Here is a 23783-nt window from a genome sequence, read left to right as displayed (position 1 = left end):
TGAATAAGAGTGTTCTTCACAAAGTAGGTTCCAAAACAACCTTATCTGACCTCCACAAGTTTCTAATTTTACACTTGATTGAGAACCTCCCCTTTGACCTTCCACACACCATCTACATCAACATATTGAGGAACCTGAAGGGTTTAGATGGTCTAGACAACATCTATTATTCCACTCTCATCAACAAGATTTTGTGGAATCAAGGAGTGTACCACGTCTTCAACAAGATGTACGAAGACTCTAAACACACCCTAATATCCAAGGGCTTAGTTGTTGCTAAACAACAAAAGTTGAGCAAGACTAACCTAAATGTTATGAAGATAGCCTTAGAACAAAGTCTGAAGGAGGCTCATTTGGTGGACTTGGAAGCTATCAACAAAAGGAAGCAAAAGATGCTAGCCAAGGCCATTATTGATGAAGACCAAGGTCTTAATAGCTTTGGTATCTTCCGAAAGATTCAAAAGATTATGGTTGAACAACAAAAAATAAAGATTACAAGAAAGCAATCCCAAAAGGAAGAAAAGGAAAGACATGAGACTACTTGCCAGGAAGCACAGGACGAAAAGAAGACATAAGACCACTACGTCTGCCCCTGTGCATCCACCGACCACAACCTCAGTCCCACAAAGGTTGAAAGACCTAAGTGAGACTGATGAAGAAGATGAAGGTCTTGTACAAGTAGCCCTTCAGTAGAGGAAAACAATTGCTCTAGTTGCTCCTACCCACAAAGGGCTAAGAAAGTCCGACCAGTCTATGAACCATGAGTGTTTGTCATCACCTCTGCTATTCCAAGACATATCAAGAAGAGGGCAACCAAGGCCAACCTAAGATTGGTGACAAGGAATGGGCAGCTGCCTTTACTGGGAACAAGGAGGACTCAGCCTCATCATCATCATCATCATCATCACCATCATCATATAGTGAGTCCATAGACGACACTCCTATCTCTCCTCTTCGCAAACATGCTCCCTCTACATAATTGCTCCACCTCTATCACTTATTCATCTTGACAGATTCAGAAGGGCAACTCCTAGGGAACCTTTAACAAATGCTCAGAGGTTTCGTTTGGCATTTATTAATGATAATCCTACACCTGAAACCCCATACTCTGAGTCTATACTTTATGAACCTGTTGCAAGGGAAACAATCATTGTCCAAGCACCTACCTGGACAAAACATGATTGTGAGCATACTCCAACTGAGGCCTTTAAGGCTCTACCAACAAATGTCATAGTTCATTATCCTCCTCCATAATTAACTCGTCCAATGCAACCCAACATTATTAAGATACCTCCTCATTGCTTGCACCTAGTACTCAACAACTGCTTCGTCCATCAACCGAAGTAACCCCCACACAAGCATGGTGAAGTATTAAAAAATTTAAAGATAAAAAGAGCTCACAAAGCAACATCTCTAGGGATTTGTTTGACAAACACAGAAGGGACCCTTCGCAAGAAGTGGAACCCCAAAGATCGAGTTTCAGAAAAAGGTGCATATGTGGATGCCAATCACCAAACTCTTACTAGTGCATCCTGTTGATCTCAATCTCTCTCAAGAAGAATGTTCATCCCTTGGCAAATTGCATGAACAAATGTACTTGAAAGACCACGCCATTGCCCACCCTCTTGGTCTACACATCTTAAGGGCCACCGATATTAAGATGGTTGCTGATAAAGTAAGTCCATGCCTACAGGTTTGGGATGCTTCTAAGAAGAAGAGATTTAAACTCTACTACAACGAAGAGATTCCCTCAAAAAAGATAAGGGTGGAGATTGTTAATTTTCCTTGCAACTGGGCCCATTATTTAGTGCAAAGAAGTTGATTCGCACTCCTGATGTTTATGATGCCAGGACATTATGGAATCAAATTGTATGGATGGACTCTAAAAAAGCCTTCACTACTGGCTATGATGGAAGTGATAATACTGAGCATCACGATGTCATTCAAGTGCTACGTCCTGTTAGGAAGTACCACTTTGATGATGCTTGTGTCTACTTCAAAAAGGATGTTGATAGCTACTTGTTTATTCAACATCTCAAACTTCCTACAATTCAATATGAAGGCACCTATAATTTGTAGAGGATGACTGAAGATCAGATGCTAACTCATGTGACTTAGGTCCATGAAGCTTAACAAAAAAAGAAGGATGAGGAAGAAGCTGTTGCTATTGTCGTGAAAGAAGATGTTGCCTCAGTCCAAGCTAAAGTATCTGCTAAAGTTGTGGATGACACCATTGTACATGGGGTTATCATTGATCTTACCAACACTGGTGTCATGGACGAAACTCTGGAGGCATCTAATGCAACTATAAATGGCGAAGTTGAACGCAATGCTCTTGAACTTGCATCCAAGCAGTCAATAAATGAGGCTACTTCTATAGACAAGGGCGAAACTAACACTATCATTGTCTACTCCACTAATTCTGACCCCACTCCTCTGAACTATGCACAATTCACCACAGTTACTAGAGATCAAGTGCAAGATATGATAAGGCAAGCCATAGAAACTTTTGCCAAACAACAATGTCAAGAGAATGAGCAATTCAAGCTCTCAATGTAGAATGCCATCACCACCTAGTTCTCCAATCTTGGTGTTGCTCTCCTTCAAAACATTCAATAGGCTCAGATGTCAATGATTGAAGTTGTTGTTGCACTTGCACTAGTATCTCAACCACTACCTGCACCTGCGTCTTTGGACCTTCCATCACCAACTTTAGCCCCTATAGAACCACCTCCTCCATCTTCACCACCACCCTCTCAACCTCCATCACCATCGTCTGCTCAAGACTAACTATGATGTCTATCAATATTTCTATCTTCAAACCTATTTTTTGCTTATGGCCCACAAGGGGAGAAATAAAAATTTTGATTGTAAAAAGAGCTAATAGTTTTAAATAAAAGTAGTTTTGGAGTATTTTCACATGTTTCATTTTAGTTATTAATTGTTATTATTTTGCTACCACATATGTCATATATAAGTTATCTGTCATATTCTTGTCATGATTGAACTTAGGGGGATCTTAATTGCATTACATTCATTTCACTCCCTTAAAACTCTATTTATTCTTATAAATCAAAATTTATATTGTTTGTCATCATAAAAAAGAGGGAGATTGTTAGGTCTGAACAACCATTAATCTCGTCCACCTTGGATTTTGATGTACAATAATAAGTATAAATTATTGGTGTTCTAATGAGTTTTTGTCAAGTGGACAAGATCAATATGTTAAAGGACTTAACAATATTCAATGTCGTCCACGACTCAAAAGAGAATGTTGTGTATTATCTAGCATCCAACACGCTAAAACCAGAGAACATCCACCCTTGTGAAAATCAGTATTATACATTGTCTATTAGTCAACTTGCGTGTCCAATCTCAAAGAAACTAAAAAAGATTGAGAATGACGAAAAATGGGAGTGCATGTGTTCTATTTTATACGAATTCAATTTTCCTCTATTTTGAATTGCTAATGTTTGAATTTAAGAAAAGGACAATATAGAAGAATATAGAAGGTTTTCACAAAATGTTCTCTTAAAGGTCGCTTTTACTATGGACAAGAAGCATATGACCCTGTCTATACTATGATTCATTTCTCTCCAATCAGAGCATGACACATCACTTTATCATTCAGTGTGAGACAATGATATTTTCAAGGAATTGATGTTGATCCCGTGATCCTTCACTGAAGTCTATAAAAGTCATCTCTATCTAGGAAGTTTTTGACAAAAAATCTTACAAGGAAACAAGAAAATATTTGAAGCAAAACTCTGTTGAAATCATCAGACGATTGATATACAATTTTCATTAGTTTACTCTTTGCTAAGCAAAGTTACTTTGCATTTGAGCTTAATTGTTTATTCACTCGTTGAGTGTTAAGAATACTTATATTTATTCAAACTTTTGTTTGTGAAAGCCATGGGTAACTTAGTATTAAACAATATTTGAGTTTCTTAGATTCAGGGAGAGTCTAAGAAGGTAACAAAAGTAGTATTAAGAATACTTATAAAGTCAGGAGTGACAGGTTGAAATGCTTGTTTTGTAATCAAATTTTGATTAATGGAACCCTTTACTAGTGAGTAAAGGAGAACTTGATGTAATTCAGATTGAGTGAACCAATATAAACCAAGTATTTCTACTTCTCTCCATAACGGTTTATTGAACATTCTTATGACACATTCTAACAATTTTTTTAACACCAAGTGTTTATTTGAAAAACCGTTTTAAAAACTCTCTCGCTTTGTCTTATTTAGTCATTAAATGACTATATTGATCTTCATTAAATATCAATTTTATCTTCAGTGAACAACTTGCCACATATACATATTATTATCTATATCAGCTTTTATATTATGAAAGTTTATATCTTTGATATACACGTTATTCCGTCCGTTTTAGTGTGTTTATTGCTATTTCAATGTTATTAATGTTATAGAAGCTACAATTAGACTTTGTTTCGGTCAAATTTGTCAGAAATCAGAGAGCACTAAAGCAAAATGGAGAAATAATAATTTGAAATGATGCTGTGTAGTGTATGCTTCAGGACACGATGAATCTTGCATGGGGGAGTATTTATAATCCCCTCTTAGTGAGGTATATGCTACAAAGAAGAGGATGAGAAAAAGAAGGATAAACACAATGGAAAAGAGGACATAAAGTAGGAAATAAAGGGGTTGTTAAGTTAAGGTGGGAATATAAGATTAGGAAAGGACAGGAATTTAAGGAAAAGATAGATAAAGCAAGGTAGGCCTGAATTGACTGGAAAAAGGAGATTTGATGTAGAGATTCAACATATATACTGAACTCTAAATCTATCTTTAAATTTCTGCATTTTTCTGTTCAAGTAAATAAGGAGTTAGTCTCCATTGCTTTTTTTATCAATAAAAATAAGTTTCTGTCAATATCATAGTAGCATTTTTTTGGCTCGGGACCTTATAATGTTCTATTCACAGCAACACGGAATCTAAGCCCCATTTGAGAAAAGCAAGTTAATCAACATCAGTTCTATTATTCCTTTGCGTATTGGAAATAAAATAATTCACATATGGTAATGTTGTTGGCTTCCGCCATGCACTTTAATACCCATAATTACACAGATAGCAGGGCATCTATTATCATGATAAAATCAAACGGAGAATCTCTCCAGAGAGCTTGAATGATTTTTCTGTTTCTTCCAGACAGTGGTCCTTTTCTTCCCGACTCCAAGGCTGATAAAATGAAGGAATATCAAAAAGGTGTATTCAACAACCTAACTAAGAAAAATTGAAAGCTATCAAGGTATCCCTGTATCCTTTGCAAATTGGGGGATAAAACCGCAATACAAGTCAACCTATTGATTATTCCTTAGAAAATTGGAAAGAAGTGCACACAAATAATTAAGAAAGTTCAAGAAACTTACTTCAGCAACTTTATTCAACTTGTCTCTCACATTCTGCAACAATCGTGGAAGGTCATCATCCCATTTGTAGAACTCCAACGCCTTGTTGTTAAGTAACTTTTCAGCAACCTGTGAGATGCAGGAAGAACTTATTGAGTATATAGTAAGGATAAAGTAACAATCATTCAGTATTAGTTTTAACTCATCAGGTGATAATGAAAGAAATATATTTAGAACAGTGAAGCTTAAAGGGTGTGCAGTGTTGTAACAATGATTTACATTTAGAGAAACAAATTCATCCAAAAGCAGTAAGAAACCACAGATTTGCAAAAAGCATGTTATTGCTTCTTTTTCTTTTATGCTTTTTGATTAACTAGAAACAACATTAATTGAATCCTTACTGCCAGGTTGCTTTTCAGGTTCAGTTGTATTGCTTATTTCCCTTTAGGAAAACTTATAACCAAAATGCTTCAGGAAGGTCTTTGGGCCGAGATGTCTATTTTTTTTTTTAAGTGATGTGCTCTAGTTATACATGTATGCATTCATTAGTAATATTGATTATTTACCACCTTCCAAAAAATAAATTGATTATTTACCATCAGCATACTAATAGCTACATACAAGAAAGTGTTTGATGCAGAGATATAATAGAACATATATAGTACATATACATTTGTGGCACAATTCTGCAAATATCTGTATATAAGATACAACTAATATGGAAATAGCCAACATCAGACATGCCAGATAATATATACCTACAGGTATCAGATGTAAAACACAGCATATTATAACATAAGCTTGATTATGTTCTAACATTCTCAGAGGAGATATAGTAGTCACATTTAATTATCTTGCTAGCTATCAGTTCACCTGCACCATAAAATCCATGACCTTACGTTTTCCTGTTCGAAATTTGCATTTACAGAGGTCCCGCACTAATCTGCTTTTGATTTTTTATTTATTTGTGGATATAAAGGAAAGAAGTAGAAGGTGAAGTGCGCAGCAGAGGAATAGAGGTACTTTATCTTATCACCCATGTTTGTTCAGCATGTAATTCTCTTGGAAAATAAAACTTGAATTAATTTAAGGGTATTTTTGAAATGATGACATTAAATAGTGTTTCGTTAGTTGAAATTTGCTTATATTTGAGTCCCAAAAACAGACTTTTTTGCTTATGAGTTCAGAGGGAGTAGTATAGTAACTATGCCATATGAAGAGGAAAAATGAAAATATCCCCAGATATGAATGTGTCTGTAATTATAAAACATAAAACAGATATTCTGGCCCACAAATAGCACTCAAAACCAAAGATGTACTCATAAACAATGTGACACACAACATAATTTAACCTCTTTAAGCATGCATGTGTTTGGTTACCTTTTTCCCAATCATTCGACCACCAGCTGAATGAGCAAAGTAGATATTGTAAAAATGGCAAATGAATGCTTGGGGATCCTTCACAGATAACTCCTTAAGATATTGTGCATAGGTAAGACCAGGAGAAGAAGGTTCAGGAATGGTATAACCTTGCTCCTTGAACCACTCCAAATCTTCTGCCAAACTTGCAGACCTTTCCAATCCAGTGTTTCTGAATTCAGCATCTATGCACGAAAGATAAAAGCATCAGGCATTTAACAATTGGATTAGTTAAGGAAATGTATACATTGAACACCAACATATTAGTTGTAGATATGCTAAAGTAGTACAGAATACAACAACCTATATGGATAGCAGCAAGAAACCCTCAGAGAATTAGAACGATCATGCTCAGATTTTTTACATGAAATTAGTACATTTGATTCACCTTCGGCATCATCAAGTCAAACCTTAAAAAATTCGCTGATGGATAATTCTCGGATCATTGTTACCTTACATGGAATGTTACCTTGTAACCCTGTCTGTCCATGATTACACAACTATAACCGCTCAACAGCTCAAAACTTACTTGAATTCCCAAAATATTACAGATGATCCTTAGCACACAAATATTAGCCATAAAAAATTGGAGATCTTGTAAAGATCACAATATAGGCACATCAAAACCAAAATTATTAAACAAAATGAAAATGAAAAACTAGAAAAAAATGAGCTTTTAAGTTATCACAGCACTCAATTGGAAGAACTAAGACAAACATTTAGCTCTTACAATGACCTCACTTACCTTCCCACACCCAATATTTGCAACACAATCCAAAACTAACAAACATAAACCAGCAAACAGAAAGCGGAACCCTACAAAGCATTATAATGTTAAAACCCAAAAGCATACGGTTTATTCGGTTCACAGGTGTCACAACTTTCAAAGCACTCAAACGAAAAAGTATGTCTCTTGGAGGATTGGCTCAAACTGATGTTTAAGCATTTTCAACATCTAAACAAGCACACTGATGAAACATGTGAAAGATAAGCCAAAGAACAACAGCAGAAAATCACGAAAACGATAAGCAGTCTCTTGAATTAAACAATAAAAGGGTTTAAGATTTCACCGCTACTCAGTACTCACTCGTGCTAATATCAAATATAGCAACAATTATCCATTACTATTAGGACTCATCAAGTTAAATCACACATAACACAAAACTCGTGCAAATCATAACACATGACCCTACAGAAACGCAGAACACGCATTTTACCCCAAAAATTACCACCACAGATTAGCAGCACCATCCAAAAAAATAAAAGAACCCAAAACTCAAAAATACCACATTAAAACACAAACACACACACAAATAAAAAATTAAAACCATACTACTAAAATATCATTAGAAGAAGAAACTCACAAGAAGGATGAGGAGCCTCTTGAACGATTTTCTCCAGCGTGTCATAAACGAGCTTACTGTCCACAAGAAATTTCAGGTACCCTTCGACGGATGGGTCCCACTTGGTAACGGCTTTCTCCTCGGGCTGCTTGACCTCCTTCTCGCCCTCCCTGGCCTGGTCCCTCGTGTGCAGCCTCATCGCCACGAACCTCATCTCTTCCACGAACCCTTTCGATTCGCCCTTCTTCTTCGGCGTCTCCGCCGTCGCCGCCGACACGATGACCGCCGCCCTTCTAGGCATGACAGTAGCAGTACGAGCACCCGCCGGTGAGGTTAGGAAAAGGGAGCGGAATTGAGGGGGAGGAAGAGGCCGTGGCGCCAGGCGGGGCTTAATATAGAGCGATTGGGGCAGGAATAGAGCTATTGTTGATAGTGATGACGCCATGGGTGGATGAGAGTTTGTTGAGTGCACGAAATCTCTGAAAATGAGGTGGTGGATGAAGCAAATGAACCGGCACGGTACCACTAGAGACTGTGCGTGCGTGCGTGCGAGTGAGAAAGATTGAAATAAAAAGAAACTAATAAGAAGGATGAAGTAGTCTTCAAGAAAAAGCGATGGACGAAGAATAATAATATATTAAGGATTTTTAAATAATAATGGGCGTTGTGTTGATGATTGGTGATGGCAGGGTGGAAGAGTGTGCGACTGTGGGATTAGGCCATGTGAAGTATACAGGCAGGAGCTGAGAAATTTTGTGACTTCTCCTTACACGGAACAGATGCGGTTTTTTATTTTCTCTTGTCGTCAGCCAGCCGTGGCCTTTGTAGTTATCCTATGTTAGCAATTGAAGACAACCTAAAATAATTTTAGACTGATTTTATCATGATGCTTAGTTATTAGTTGGTTTTTATAAAATTATTTTAGAAATCATATAAGTTGTTATTTATAATTGAAGGAACAATAAGTTCGTCATCGTTAACCTAATTTCATTTTATACTTCATTTTTAAGATACATAAATATTGAATGACGCTTTTATAAGTTTTAACAAAGATATTGAATTGCAATTTTTTTTAAATACTTACAAAAAGATATAAGTTAAATACAAATTTAAATTTAAATTATTATTATATTGTACACCTAACCTAAAATTATGGCTTGAATGTGATTCAACATTAGTCATTCAAGCTCTTCACAACAGATGAGAAGTTGTTTATTTTTTGTTAAGATAGTTTTGGTTGTTTCTCATGTTTATAGGAAAGGGATGCTTGTGCGGACAAATTAGTCAATCATAAGGCTTTGTCTAGGGTTAACTTTCAATGGTGGGACTATTTCTCCTGTTTTTGGTAAGGATGAGCTTCTTAGGAATAGAAATACTCTTCGAGCTTATAGGTTTTGTTAGCTTCTTCATTGGGTTTTGAGCTTATTTTTGTTCCTTTTATTCATATCAATTTTTCTTTTTTAATGCATCTCGGGGTGTGATTGTGGCATGGGTTTTTGGGAGGCGCCAACCTAGTTGGGGTTCCCTACCCTTTCACTAATTGCTACCCCAATTAAAAAAAAAAAAGACACCTAACATAAAAGGCCCATGCATAGGATGGGTAAAAAACTAATTTCATTTTAGGTGGGGTTGAATTGTGATTTTAGAAATATTCTAAATCTTTTTTTTGCAAACCCAAGTTATTGTCTAATATAGCTTTGAAAGCAAATAACGTAGTTTTCGCAAACAGATAAGATGAGACGATATCAACAAAAGTTTTCTAACAAAATCAAATTCAAGCCCTACATCACTTAACACAAGAGATAGAGATTTCTTGAAGAATACTTTAGCAAAAAAACCACTCTCTTTTGCTCAGAGTAGGTCTATCACAACAAGTATAGCAAAATGTGCCTTTTGAGATGTTTGAACTTATAAACATTGATTGTTCTCTTAATTCTTAGGACTTGGATAGATCATAGGAAGAATGTTTCTAAGACATTTCCTGCAAAATGAATCTCAAGCACAAAGTATTAAATGAAGTTTTAAATAATTTAGCTTCATCTATTATATGAAGATACAATGTTTTTCGTGTGACTATATATAAGATAAAACTTTTAATCTTTGTAATTATTTGCATCTAATCAAAATTATAAAGGGTTATAATTCGTCTTATGATTCAACCGTTTATATTTTTAATAAATTTTGACTAGTTTAAAAAAAGTGTATTGAGAAGTAACATTGTTGCTATGAATGGAACCAAACTTGGACCATTTAATAAATTTTTAGGTTCGAGAATGGTAAATGGGAAAATATAGGGTTGAAAGAGAAGATAGGGGAAGACATTGATTTAAGATTCAATGATTTAACTATCGTGGTTAAACTGATTTTATATTTTTTAATATTATATAATATTTTAAGTAATAAAATAATATATAATTATAAAAAATTAGGATCTAAAATATTATAAATTAGTATATATGACTAAATTATATGTTTCATAAGATAAAAATTAATAATAATCGATAATAATTGATATTAATGTGAAATATTTAAATATGTACTTTTATTTATCTTAAAAATATTTTTGATTAAATAAAAAAAATAAAATAAATTGGAAAAAAACAATTCAACACTGTTTTTTTTCCAATTCAACACCAATTTTCTATATCGGTTCAACATATTTCTAGATCGGTTATGAAATACCTTGATTTTTTAGAGTGTTCAAATTGGTAAACTAGTTCCGAGTTGAACTAGCTGGTTCAGTTTTCAAAATATTGTTATTTATTAATCATATTTAAATTTAGAAATACGTATGAAATAAATACAATTTTTTATTTGCAAATTTTACTTCAATTTTAAAATATGAATACAATAAACATGAACAACCTTATTAATAATATATATGTTATTTTCAAATGATTTTAAATAGTTATTTTTAAAAGTTATCTTCTCCAGATGTACGCCTAATTATAGCATGAAACTTCGATTTGATAAAAATATTTTTCTTAGCATTTTTATTATAAATTTAAAATAGTCTTATAATACAACTATTTTACGCTCAAAATTTTCTGCATTTTTTCAAAAGATGCATAATGGGCCCATTTCGAAAAAAAAAAGAGAGGACTTATTCTCGGGATTTGCTAGGGGCACCCAGCAGAATTGCTGGTGCACCCAACAAATTTTAAAATTCCCGAAAATGCCCTTCATGCTGTTTTGCAAACTTGTTCCGTTGACAGGGGCGAAAGAAATCTTCCGTGGGACTCCACGGAAGAACCTTCTTCCGCATTTATAATGTCAACTGCGGAAGAAGGTTCTTCCGTGGAGTCCCACGAAAGATTTCTCCCGCCCCTGTAACCGGCAGAAGAACTGTGGAAGAACCTTCTTCCGTGGGACTCCACGGAAGAACCTTCTTACGTTGAGTCCCACGGAAGAAATTTCTTCCGTGGGTTACTTAGTTAAATTATTTTGTTAATTTTAAGATTATTTTGTACTAGTTAAATGATTTTTTTCTCTGAGAAGTTGACCAATGGTCGATTCTTCTACACACCGCATGATAAAGCCACCTACAGGCACATGGGCTAGCCTTAGCATAACCATCGTCAACAACAGACCTGTGGACTGATGGAAAGTGCTCGTAAATCCAACACTACAAACACAAAGTCAACATCAGCAATCAAACATGGATTGAATTTTACTTTAATTTAAATTACAAGTAGCGATAGTCACATGAAGTAGTGAAATGTAACCAGCCATCTGCCGTGTAGGAGCCTGCGACGCCTCGTTAAGCTGATCGTACAAGTGGACCAAAGCGGCCGCTCCCCAAGAGAATGTCCCTACCTGTGCCAGGTCTCTGAATGCCTGTAGATGCACAACATGGACATGGGTTGCACTCTTGTTAGCGAAAAGAGTGCAACCAACCAAATGAAGTAGGTACGCCCGAGCTGCAGCAACCCACTGCCTGGCCCGACACCTACTCTGGTACATGTCCCGAAGCCAGGACAACCGAACATGAGGCCCACCTGCCTGACGTGTCTCAGTTGTAGCCTTGTCTGGAGTGACCTCAAGTAGCTCCGTCAACAGCGCCACTGCGTCAGATGTAGCCAGCGGCTCGAATGAATGCAGCGTGCCAGTAATCGGGATGTGCAGGAGCGACAAAACGTCGTCTAGAGTGATCGTCACCTCCCCTACTGGGAGGTGGAAGCTGCTCATCTCCATATGCCACCTCTCAAAAAAGGCGGATATGAGTCCAGGATCAGTGGTGATCACAGAACACCTGATCAATGGATCCAATCCGGTGGCCGCAATCATACCTTCAATCTCAGCAGTCGGTCTCCCAAATTTATCTACTTTCCTACCATGGGAGACCAACTTGAGATCGGGTCACTACTAAATTGAATAAAAATTTATAAATTTGTGTATTTCAAAATAAAAGAAACTACTTTCTAATTACTGGAATAAAATAAGTACGTACCTGTCCACGCCATATGCTGTGTGCCACATGATCAGCAAATCCTATCAAAACAGATGGATCGCGTGGCCCACCGGGGAACCCCTCATCATCAGCAGTTGTCCCATCACTAGCCACTCGATCAGACTCAGCACCATCGGCGGCTCCTGTCCTCTCTGGGCTACCATCAGACGCATCAGGCACATCCTCAACCAACTGAGGAACATCCTCAGGCAATTGAGGAACATCCTCAGCCACATCCTCAGCCATCTGGGTAACCCGTTGCCTACGTGCTGAGGCAGTGGGCCTACGACGGCGAGGAACATCCTCAGCCACATCCTGACTAAGGTCTCTGCCTCTACCTGTGCCTACCACACGACGTAGACCTCGTGTTCTAACCATGATCTGAAATCATGAAGAACACTCAAATAATTTGTGTAACAAAGCTTTGGAATTCTAACTAATCCACATAATTTATCCAAACCCACAGATTATATATTTAGTTCAACATAATTTATCCAAATAATTGACATACAAATGCATATATAAATCACACCAAATATAATTCAATTGATTAGTAGAACTCAAATCCTGTCATTGTGATTCTCTCAAGACACAATTCTAGTTATTAAACCAGAAGGTTTATTATTCTTTCCTTTATACATTGCTATTACAATCAATTACTGTGGTATAAATTCCTTTAATTCATCTCTAAGTTCAAGTTAAATCAAAGAAATTATATGAATTGTCTAACTTAACATCAACAATGAAACACATGTCAATGATGTCATGTGATGTGATGTGATCCAATGAAAATGAATGGAAAAGGGTTGATGCAAAAGCTTAATATCATCACACGAACTTCATTAACTAAGCAATTTCTCACAGTGCAAATGGTTCTGACAAGCCTTGAACAGTGGTAACCCTGTGTCTCTTGAATAGCAGAGCCACGGCTATTCAAGTAGGCATGATGACGGGGTTTTTCCATCCCCGCCCTGAAACTCAAATTACTTAGGAGTGGATTTTTTGAATTAGATTCATGTGGAGTCAAACACTTTGATTGATTGTGAATTGAGAATTTATAAAAATAGAGAGTATGGTCAAATATTCAGAAAGGGCACAAGGCTTGCGGATCCATGTGGGTGCTTGGATTTGTAATCACCAACTGCACATGAATCTTAGTTACAATGAAAGTGAACTATTACAATATTCTAGTTCATATGGTAAGGTATGGAGAAAAGAGTAAGCACCCGAACAAAGCATTTGTTCTTACTAGGAAGGGCTAGATACATAGCTCACATGTGTCATTTAATTTGTCCTAGTTGTCTATTATTCTTTCAATAAGAGCTTTTCATCCTTGTCAAGGAAGGGATTCAATGGTCAGAAATAGACAGCTAGGCTTTATCAGCAAATTATGATATTTGGTTTGTATTGAGTATTAGTAATACTAATTACCCATAATTCCTGCCAATTTCCAGCCTTATTTTTATTTTTTAAATTTTAATTAAGCTAATTATGTCAAGGTATATGCTTTGTAAAGAAATTCCTACTAAACTTTTTCATACCATTTAGAGTGCATTTGGTTTGGAATGGCTTGGATTTGTAACTAATACAAATGTGGGTGCTTGGATTTGTAATCACCAAGTGCATCATTTTGTATTCAAAATTCTCAACACATCATTTTGTATTCAAAATTCTCAATACATCAAATTAGAGGAATCAAGTTGCTCCATCATTTCGTGTTCAATTTGTTAACTAGTTATTTATGTTGTATTTTACAATATTATCTTCTACTAACACATGATGCTACTAGCTAGACTCGTCTCATGCTTGATCTCTTTCTCGTAACAGGCATAGCACAACATGTTCTTTTAAATTGTAGCTGAGGTTCCTCACCATAGTGTCATATTTCCTGTGAAAAGGAATTGGATAACCAATTTAATTTTGCTCTTTCATGTTGTGTTCCACATAACAATTCAATTTATGCAGTGTATACAGTCATTTACACATCCTAACCAAATGACAGCAAATAACAGTTCAATTTAGACATCCTAATTCATAAGTCAATCACACCAAATGACAACAAATAACAATTCAATTTAGACATCCCAATAGCAACTAAAAAACACAAAATTAGGGAGTTTGTGTAACTTAAATACCATATACACTCTCTAACACCTAATAAATAAAAAAACTAACTAATAATATCAATAAATTGTTGGTTCAGACATAATTTTCAAGAAAAATAACCAATATACAGCAAAATGCATCCTGCGGAAGAAGTTTGGTAGGTTCTTCCGCAAGAAGAAAGCCTACGGAAGAAGGTTCCGCAGGATCTTCTGCGAGCAGAAAATGCAGTCTGCGGAAGGTGTTCTTCCGCGAGTGTGACAAAACGAAAATGGAGCCAGCGAAAGAAGGTGTTCCACCTTCTTCCGCGGGCTCCTGCGGAAGAAACTAAAAAGGTTCTTCCGCGGGTGCCAGCGGAAAAAGGTCAAGAAGGTTCTTCCGCTGGATCAAGCGGAAGAACCTTCTTGACCTTCTTCCGCTGGCACCCGCGGAAGAACCTTTCACCTTTCTTCCGCAGGAGCTCGCGGAAGAACACCTTCTTCCGCTGACTCCATTTTTATCCCCTAACACACGCGCGGAAGAAGCTTGTTCTTGCGGAAGAACTTCGTCTTCAACCTCCAGCACCAAACAATAACAATGTCGTCTATCCTAAGGCCATTAACGCGATTCTAACAGATATCCAAAGCCAATGGGGTTAGAACACTAACCTCGATGGCGGAAGAAACGCTCAAACAACCCAATGAAGAACACGAAGGGATGCAACCAAAATGGAGAAGAAGACTGCTGCGAGGAACATTGATTTGTGTTGCAAGCTGTCAAGCACGTCATCATTTTTTTCACACTTTCATCTGTGGAATCTAACCTAAATCAATTAAAAAAATCCACACTAAGAAACTAAACTTTTTAAACTTTTATAATTAATTAACTAATTAAAAATGATGGTTTATAAATATTTAAAATTTAGAAATGATTTTATTTAAACCTAATCTCTTCTTGGAATTCCTTGTAGAACTTTTGTAACATCTCAATTTTTCATGTGTGTGATAGATAATGTTATTGCTTTATTGTATGATTGGGTCCTGTTTTTAGACCATTGAAATGGTAGAAAATGAGATGTTATAATAGGATACTTAAGCATGGTTAAGCTCTTGAATTTTTAAGCTAAAGTCTAGAAAGAATAAGGATAATTTAGAGAAAATTCTCTAATCAAATAATGGTTAACTCATTAATGATCTAAATGCTAATAATTAGATTTTGGCCTAAAAATAGAAATTAGAAGTTTGAAAGAAGAAAATTAGTAATTAATGTAAGTAAGGTTAGAAATTAAGTGGAGATAATTGTAGATGCAATTGGCTTTGATGTTTTGATGATGCTCATGATGATGTGTTGCAATTGATGCAAATGGGCTTTTCAAGATTAAAATTCAAGACAATACTTCAAGATTACAAGGCACAACATCAAGATGATCACTAGAATATTAGGAAGGGAATTCCTAATTGAATTAGCAAAGGTTTGGCCAAGTGATTTAAAATAAAAAGTGTTTTTCAAAGGTTTTACTCTCTGGTAATCGATTACCAGAGGATGTAATCGATTACCAGTGGCCAAATACATTTTATAACAGCTATAAAAATTTGAATTCGAAATTTTAAAAGCTGTAATCGATTACACAATTTTGGTAATCGATTACCAGCAGTTAGTAAACGTTTTAATTCAAATTTTAAAAGCTGTAATCGATTACACAATTACTGTAATCGATTACCAGACAGGAATTTCAGAAAAATAATTTCAAGAGTCACAACTTTTCAAAGGCTTTACTCATGACCACCAATGGTCTATATATATGTGACTTAAACACGAAATTGCTTAGAGTTTTTCAGAACAACAAAGTGTTTATCCTCTCAAAAAGCAATTTCATTTTATCCTCTTAAGAATTCCTTGGCCAACTTGATTGCAATTCTTTAAGGAATTATTTGAGTGCTCAATCTGTAAAATCCATCTCTTTCAAGAGAGATTTGTTCCTCTTCTACTTCTCATTCTCTAAGGGATTAAGAGACTGTGAGTCTCTTGTTGTAAAGGATCTCTAAACACAAAGGAAGGATTGTCCTTGTGTGTTTAGAACTTGTAAAAGGAATTTACAAGTTAGTGGAACTCTCAAGCGGGTTGCTTGGGGACTGGACGTAGGCACAAGGGTGTGGCCGAACCAGTATAAAACTGAGTTTGCATTTTCTCTTCCCTTAATCTCTTTTATTTATTATTGCTTTATATTCATATTCAAGTTGCTTCGTTTGAATTAATATTTAAGAAGATTGTCATTAAGGGAATTCATAACTTGAGTAAAAAGTGAAATAGATTTTTAATTAGGGGAAACAGTTTCGAATATCTTAATTCAACCCCCCCTTCTTAAGATATCTGAGGCCACTTGTCTAACAAGTGGTATCAGAGCTTCATTCTTGTACAAAGTTTAGAAGCTTCAAGAAAAAAAGATGGCCTCAGCAAATTCCTTATTTCCAGAAGGGAATTCTATCAATAGACCTCCAATCTTTAATGGAGAGGGTTACCACTACTGGAAAACCCGGATGCAAATTTTTATCGAGGCAATAGATTTAAATATCTGGGAAGCCATTGAAATAGGGCCTTATATACCCACCACAGTAGAAAGAGTTTCAATAGATGGTAGTTCATCAAGTGAAAGCATAACCATAGAAAAACCTAGAGATAGATGGTCTGAAGAGGATAGAAAACGAGTACAATACAACCTAAAAGCCAAAAACATAATAACATCTGCCCTAGGAATGGATGAATATTTCAGAGTTTCAAATTGCAAGAGTGCTAAGGAAATGTGGGACACTCTTCGATTAACACATGAAGGAACTACAGATGTTAAAAGATCTAGGATAAATGCACTAACTCATGAGTATGAATTATTTAGAATGAATACAAATGAAAATATTCAGAGTATGCAAAAGAGATTTACACATATAGTAAATCATCTAGCAGCCTTAGGCAAAGAATTTCAAAATGAAGATCTTATAAACAAGGTGCTAAGATGTTTAAGTAGAGAATGGCAACCCAAAGTAACGGCTATTTCTGAATCAAGAGATTTGTCTAACATGTCTCTTGCCACTTTATTTGGTAAGTTGCAGGAACACGAGATGGAACTATTGAGATTGCACCAAAATGAAGAAAATGACAAGAAAAAGAAAGGAATCGCTCTTAAAGCATCATCCTCAATTCAAGAAGAAAGTGATCAGGATAATGATGCAGATGATGATGATGATCTAAGTTTCTTTGTAAAAAGGTTCAACAAATTTCTTAAAGTAAGAGGAAATCAGAGGCGACCAAATTTTAAATCAAAGAGAAGGACAGAAAATTCACCCTCTACTCTAAAATGTTTTGAATGCAATCAACCTGGACATCTGAGGGTTGATTGTCCCATCTTCAAGAAAAAGATGGAAAAATCTGAAAAGAAAAATCATAGTGAGAAGAAACTAAAGAAAGCATACATCACATGGGATGAAAATGATTTGGAATCCTCTGATGATTCTGAAAATGAAGAGATAAATCTTTGCCTTATGGCAAAAAGTTACGAAAGTGATGAAGAGGTAACATCTTCAAACAACTTATCTATTTCTTTTGATGAATTGCAAGATGCATTTGCTGATTTGCATAAAGAATCAATTAAACTTGCAAAATTAGTTTCATCATCAAAGAAAACAATTTCAAATTTAGAAAATGAAATTTCAAAATTAAACAAAGAATTAGATCTTCTTAGAAATGAAGTTTCAATCTCTAAATCAAATGAAAAAGTTAATATCTCCACTATAAATGACAAGAAAATAACAGATTCTTGTAGTTGTTGTGATAAATATGTAAAAGAAATTAAAGAGTTAAAGAATTCACTTGCAAAATTTTCATATAGTAGAAATAATTTAGATGTTATATTAAGTAAACAAAGATATGTGTCTAATAAAAATGGACTAGGGTATAAATCTGAAAAACTACAAAAGGTTCATAAAAACTTTTCCACTTCCACACAAAAATGTAATTCTAATTCTATCACTTGTTTTTACTGTGGAAGAAGAGGACATGGCATATCAACTTGCTACTTCAAGAAAAATTACAGCAATATTAAAATGATATGGGTCCCAAAAGGATCCTCAGTTAATACTAACATGCAAGGACCCAATAAAATTTGGGTACCTAAGTCAAAAACTTGATTATGCAGGTATCTTTGAGAAAGAAGTGGTACATAGATAGCGGATGCTCAAAACATATGACTGGAGATGCATCAAATTTTACACACATATCTCCAAAGAAAAGCGGGCATGTAACATATGGTGACAACAACAAAGGTAGAATTCTTGGAGTGGGTAAAATAGGTACAAATTCTTCAAACTCCATTGAAAATGTTCTACTTGTTGAAGGCCTTAAGCATAGCCTGCTTAGCGTTAGTCAACTATGTGACAAAGGCTATCTAGTATCATTTGATTCTCAGAAATGTCTTATAGAACATAAGCATGACATTAATATAAAGCATGTAGGACATAGATTCAATAATGTTTACATGATAGACTTAAGCATAAAACAAGAAAACAATCATTGCTTTCTTAGTAAAGATGATGATCCATGGTTATGGCATAAAAGAATTGCTCACATAAACATGGATCACTTAAATAAATTAATTTCGAAGGATTTAGTAGTTGGTTTGCCTAAATTGAAATTTGAAAAAGATAAATTATGCGATGCATGTCAAAAGGGCAAACAAACAAGAGTCTCATTCAAATCTAAAAATATTGTTTCAACCACTCGACCATTACAGTTATTGCATATGGATCTATTTGGTCCATCTAGAACGATGAGTTTTGGAGGAAATTACTATGCTTTAGTTATAGTTGATGATTTCTCTAGATATACTTGGACATTATTTATTACACATAAAAGTGATTCATTCCATGCATTTAGGAAACTTGCTAAAGTCATACAAAACAAGAAAAATCTCAAGATTGCATCCATTAGAAGTGATCATGGGGGTGAATTTGAAAATAAAGATTTTGAATTATTTTGTGATGAACATGGTATTGAACATAATTTTTCTGCACCAAGAACTCCTCAACAAAATGGAGTTGTTGAGAGGAAAAATAGGTCATTGGAAGAAATTGCAAGAACTTTATTAAATGATACTTCTCTTCCAAAGTATTTTTGGGCTGAAGCTGTCAATACTGCATGTTACATCATGAATAGAGCCTTGATAAGACCAATTTTAAAGAAAACCCCATATGAGTTATTTAACGGTAGAAAACCTAATATTTCTCATCTACATGTTTTTGGGTGCAAGTGCTTTGTACTTAACAATGGTAAAGATAATCTAGGAAAATTCGATGCAAAATCTGATGAAGGCATTTTTCTTGGATATTCTTTACAAAGCAAAGCATATAGAATATATAATAAGAGAACTATGAATATAGAGGAATCCATTCATGTTACCTTTGATGAATCTAATGCTATATTGTCAACAAAGAATATGCTAGATGACATTGCAGATTCTTTAGAACATATGAACATTCATGAACAAGATTCTAAAGGAAATGACAAAGGAAACAATGAAGATCCTCCAGAAGAAGGCAAATCCAATGATGCACTCCCAAGAGAATGGAAAACTTCAAGAGATCATCCCCTCGACAATATTATTGGTGATATCTCAAAAGGGGTAACAACTAGACATTCTCTTAAAGATTTATGCAATAATATGGCTTTTGTATCTATGATTGAACCTAAAAATATAAAAGAAGCCATAGTAGATGATAATTGGATCATTGCCATGCAAGAAGAACTAAACCAATTTGAAAGAAACAATGTATGGAAATTAGTAGAAAAACCTGAAAATTATCCTGTCATTGGAACAAAATGGGTTTTTAGAAATAAATTAGATGAACATGGGATAATTATTAGAAATAAAGCTAGATTAGTAGCAAAAGGGTATAATCAAGAAGAGGGGATAGACTATGAAGAAACATATGCTCCTGTTGCAAGATTAGAAGCCATTAGAATGCTTTTGGCATATGCATCCATAATGAACTTTAAACTTTATCAAATGGATGTTAAGAGTGCCTTTTTAAATGGCTTAATTCAAGAAGAGGTATATGTTGAACAACCCCCTGGTTTTGAAATTTCTGATAAACCAAACCATGTTTATAAATTACAAAAGGCTCTTTATGGTTTGAAACAAGCCCCTAGGGCATGGTATGAACGATTAAGTAATTTTCTTCTTGAAAAAGAATTCTCCAGAGGTAAAGTGGATACCACATTATTCATAAAGAGAAAGCATAATGATATTTTGTTGGTTCAAATATATGTTGATGATATAATTTTTGGATCCACTAATGATTCATTGTGCAAGGAGTTTTCCCTTGATATGCAAAGTGAATTTGAAATGTCAATGATGGGAGAACTAAAGTACTTTCTGGGATTACAAATCAAGCAAACTCAAGAAGGTATATTCATCAATCAATCCAAATACTGCAAAGAATTGATCAAAAGATTTGGGATGGATAGTGCAAAACACATGTCTACACCGATGAGCACTAATTGTTACTTAGATAAAGATGAATCTGGTCAGTCTATAGACATAAAACAATATCGAGGTATGATCGGATCTCTTCTTTATTTATCTGCTAGTAGACCTGACATTATGTTTAGTGTATGCATATGTGCTAGATTTCAATCCAACCCCAAACAATCACATCTAAGTGCAGTAAAGAGAATCATGAGATATCTATTAGGAACAATCAATTTAGGATTATGGTATCCTAAGAATTCAACATGTAACTTAATAGGATATTCTGATTCTGATTTTGCCGGATCTAAAACTGATAGAAAAAGTACAAGTGGAACTTGTCAATTTATTGGATCGGCTCTTGTCTCATGGCATAGTAAGAAACAAAACAGTGTTGCTTTATCTACTGCTGAAGCGGAGTATATCTCTGCCGGTAGTTGTTGTGCACAAATTTTATGGATGAAGCAACAATTATCTGACTATGGCATCATTCTTGATTGCATACCTATTAAGTGTGATAATACTAGTGCCATAAATCTATCCAAAAACCCAGTTCAACATTCAAGAACTAAACACATAGAGATTAGACACCACTTTCTTAGAGATCATGTCTTAAAGGGAGATTGTGTATTAGAATTTGTTGATACTAAGAATCAACTTGCTGATATTTTCACTAAACCTCTCCCCAAGGAAGTGTTTTTTCTCTATTAGAAGAGAATTAGGTCTCTTAGATGTAAGAGATTTAGCAAAATAGGAATTGATTGGTTGATTGATTGGTTGATTGATTGATTGATTTATTTTTTACCTTTTGATTGTAGATTATTTTGTTTGATCTTGTTTGAATTCTTGTTTTATGATAGAATTTATGATTTCTTGTGTATATAGTAATTGAATGATTGAATTTAGTGTATTAGTGGTGAAAATTAGTCATATAGGATGTATTTGAGCCTAAATATAGATATTCTCTTAGAAACTAGCCTAGGATAGGCTCTGGTAATCGATTACCAATCAGTGTAATCGATTACACATGAACAGGCAGCCTGTAATCGATTACAACATCCTGTAATCGATTACCAGAAGGCTTATTGGGCCTGTAATCGATTACCAATACCTGTAATCGATTACAATGCGTCATCTTCTATAAATACTCACGAAATCGGAGCTCGTGCGCAGCCAAAGCCTCCTCCACGTTTTCCTCCATACCTAGAACTTCAAATCTTCGATTCTCACTCGATTCTTCACCAAATCACGTCCCGTAAAGCCCAATCTTCCTCTTTTTCACTCCTCTTTCACTTCTACCGATCAAAATCCAGAAAAACTTCATCAAATGGCAGAGCCATCAAAGAAGAGAAAGGGATCATCTTCCACCGCCACCGCTGCTGCCCATCGCCGTCACGGCCCATCCGGAGCACCCACAGCACCTATTCCTCCTTCTTTGTCATCTCCAAGATCATCAACACTGTTTTCATCCGATGATCAACGTCTACGGTACCTTTCTCAGTTTTCTTCTAGAATAATCTTAGACCCTAAGTACCTAGACGTAGAGTTCTTTAATGATGAAACGTTTGATTGCTATCAAGTGTTTCAAAATTCTGGTCTTGTTGATTTCATGTCATTTAAATTGCCATATTATCCTGAACTTGTAAAGGTCTTCTACTGCAATTTGAAAATTCAGGATGGTATTATTATGTCTGAGGTGCATGGTACTTCTATGGTCATTGATCAGTCACTTTTCTTTTCTTTGACTCATTTACCCAGTCAAGGTGCACCTTTTGAGGGCACCATTGTTGATGACTGGAAATTCGATTATTCGAGTCATGATGCTCGTCGCATGGTCTGCAATGATCAAGCTGATATGACCGGTAGATTGTTGGCCGGGTCATTAACTTTTGATAATCGCATCATGCATTATATCATTGTTAGGATTTTGCTTCCTCGGTCTTCAAATTTAGCACAAGCCTCTGAGGAGGATTTGATTCTTATGTGGGCTTTTCTAACCGGTCGTCAGATCGACTGGGCCCATTTGGTTCGGTACCGAATGCATAAGGCATTACGAGCCAATGCACCTCTTCCTTATCCACACTTGATTACTCTATTTTTGCGTCATTTTCAAATTCCGCTTGATGATGAATCCTTTGTTCAAGTCAAGCGTTCCTTTGCAATTGGTGCTGGTGCAGTGACCTCCTTTGGGTATCGTAAAGATCGGAATGGACAATGGCTGAAGAAGGATGCACTCCCTCCTCAAGATGAACGTACTCCTTCACCTCCTCCTCAACGTGAGGATTCCGCTCTCATGAATGAAGTCCTCTCCGAATTACGGGGTCTTCGTTCGTATGTTGGTGACCGCTTTGACTCGTTAGATTCACGCTTTGCCGGTATGGACATTCGTCTTACACAGCTTGAAGAGGATGTCGGCTACATTCGTCAGAGTTTCGATCTTCCACCACCTCCTCCGTCGTCTTAGTTTTTTTGGTTATGATTATTTATCTTTTATAAGCCGTGTATTTTGGCTTTTAGTTTCTTAGAATTTACATTATTATGCTAAGTACTTTGCTTATTTATCTTGTGGATTTTACACTTCAGTCTTGGATGTTTTGTGGT

The 23783-nt window shown here is 35.5% G+C and overlaps 2 protein-coding genes across 2 annotated transcripts; both read right to left on the bottom strand.

Moving 5' to 3' along the window:
* Positions 1–4984: 4984 nt before the first annotated feature.
* Positions 4985–8953, bottom strand: LOC114409577 (heme oxygenase 1, chloroplastic-like). Its single transcript, XM_028373079.1, has 4 exons — positions 8158–8953; positions 6755–6978; positions 5396–5503; positions 4985–5204 (listed from the first exon to the last, which is right to left on the bottom strand). The coding sequence occupies exons 1-4, from the start codon at positions 8579–8581 to the stop codon at positions 5112–5114; spliced, it is 849 nt and encodes a 282-aa protein (XP_028228880.1). The 5' UTR covers positions 8582–8953; the 3' UTR covers positions 4985–5111.
* A 1152-nt stretch (positions 8954–10105) lies between these two features.
* LOC114410717 (protein MAIN-LIKE 2-like) lies at positions 10106–13550 on the bottom strand. The gene is made up of 5 exons (XM_028374658.1): positions 13449–13550; positions 12587–12967; positions 11862–12483; positions 11727–11761; positions 10106–10117 (listed from the first exon to the last, which is right to left on the bottom strand). Exons 1-5 carry the CDS (start codon positions 13548–13550, stop codon positions 10106–10108), a joined length of 1152 nt encoding a protein of 383 aa, XP_028230459.1.
* Positions 13551–23783: the final 10233 nt, after the last annotated feature.

This window comes from Glycine soja, chromosome 4, assembly GCF_004193775.1.
Source record: "Glycine soja cultivar W05 chromosome 4, ASM419377v2, whole genome shotgun sequence".
Taxonomy (NCBI): domain Eukaryota; kingdom Viridiplantae; phylum Streptophyta; class Magnoliopsida; order Fabales; family Fabaceae; genus Glycine; species Glycine soja.
The sequence above is the reverse complement of the archived record's forward strand: the minus strand, read 5'-3'. Positions and strand labels throughout refer to the sequence as shown.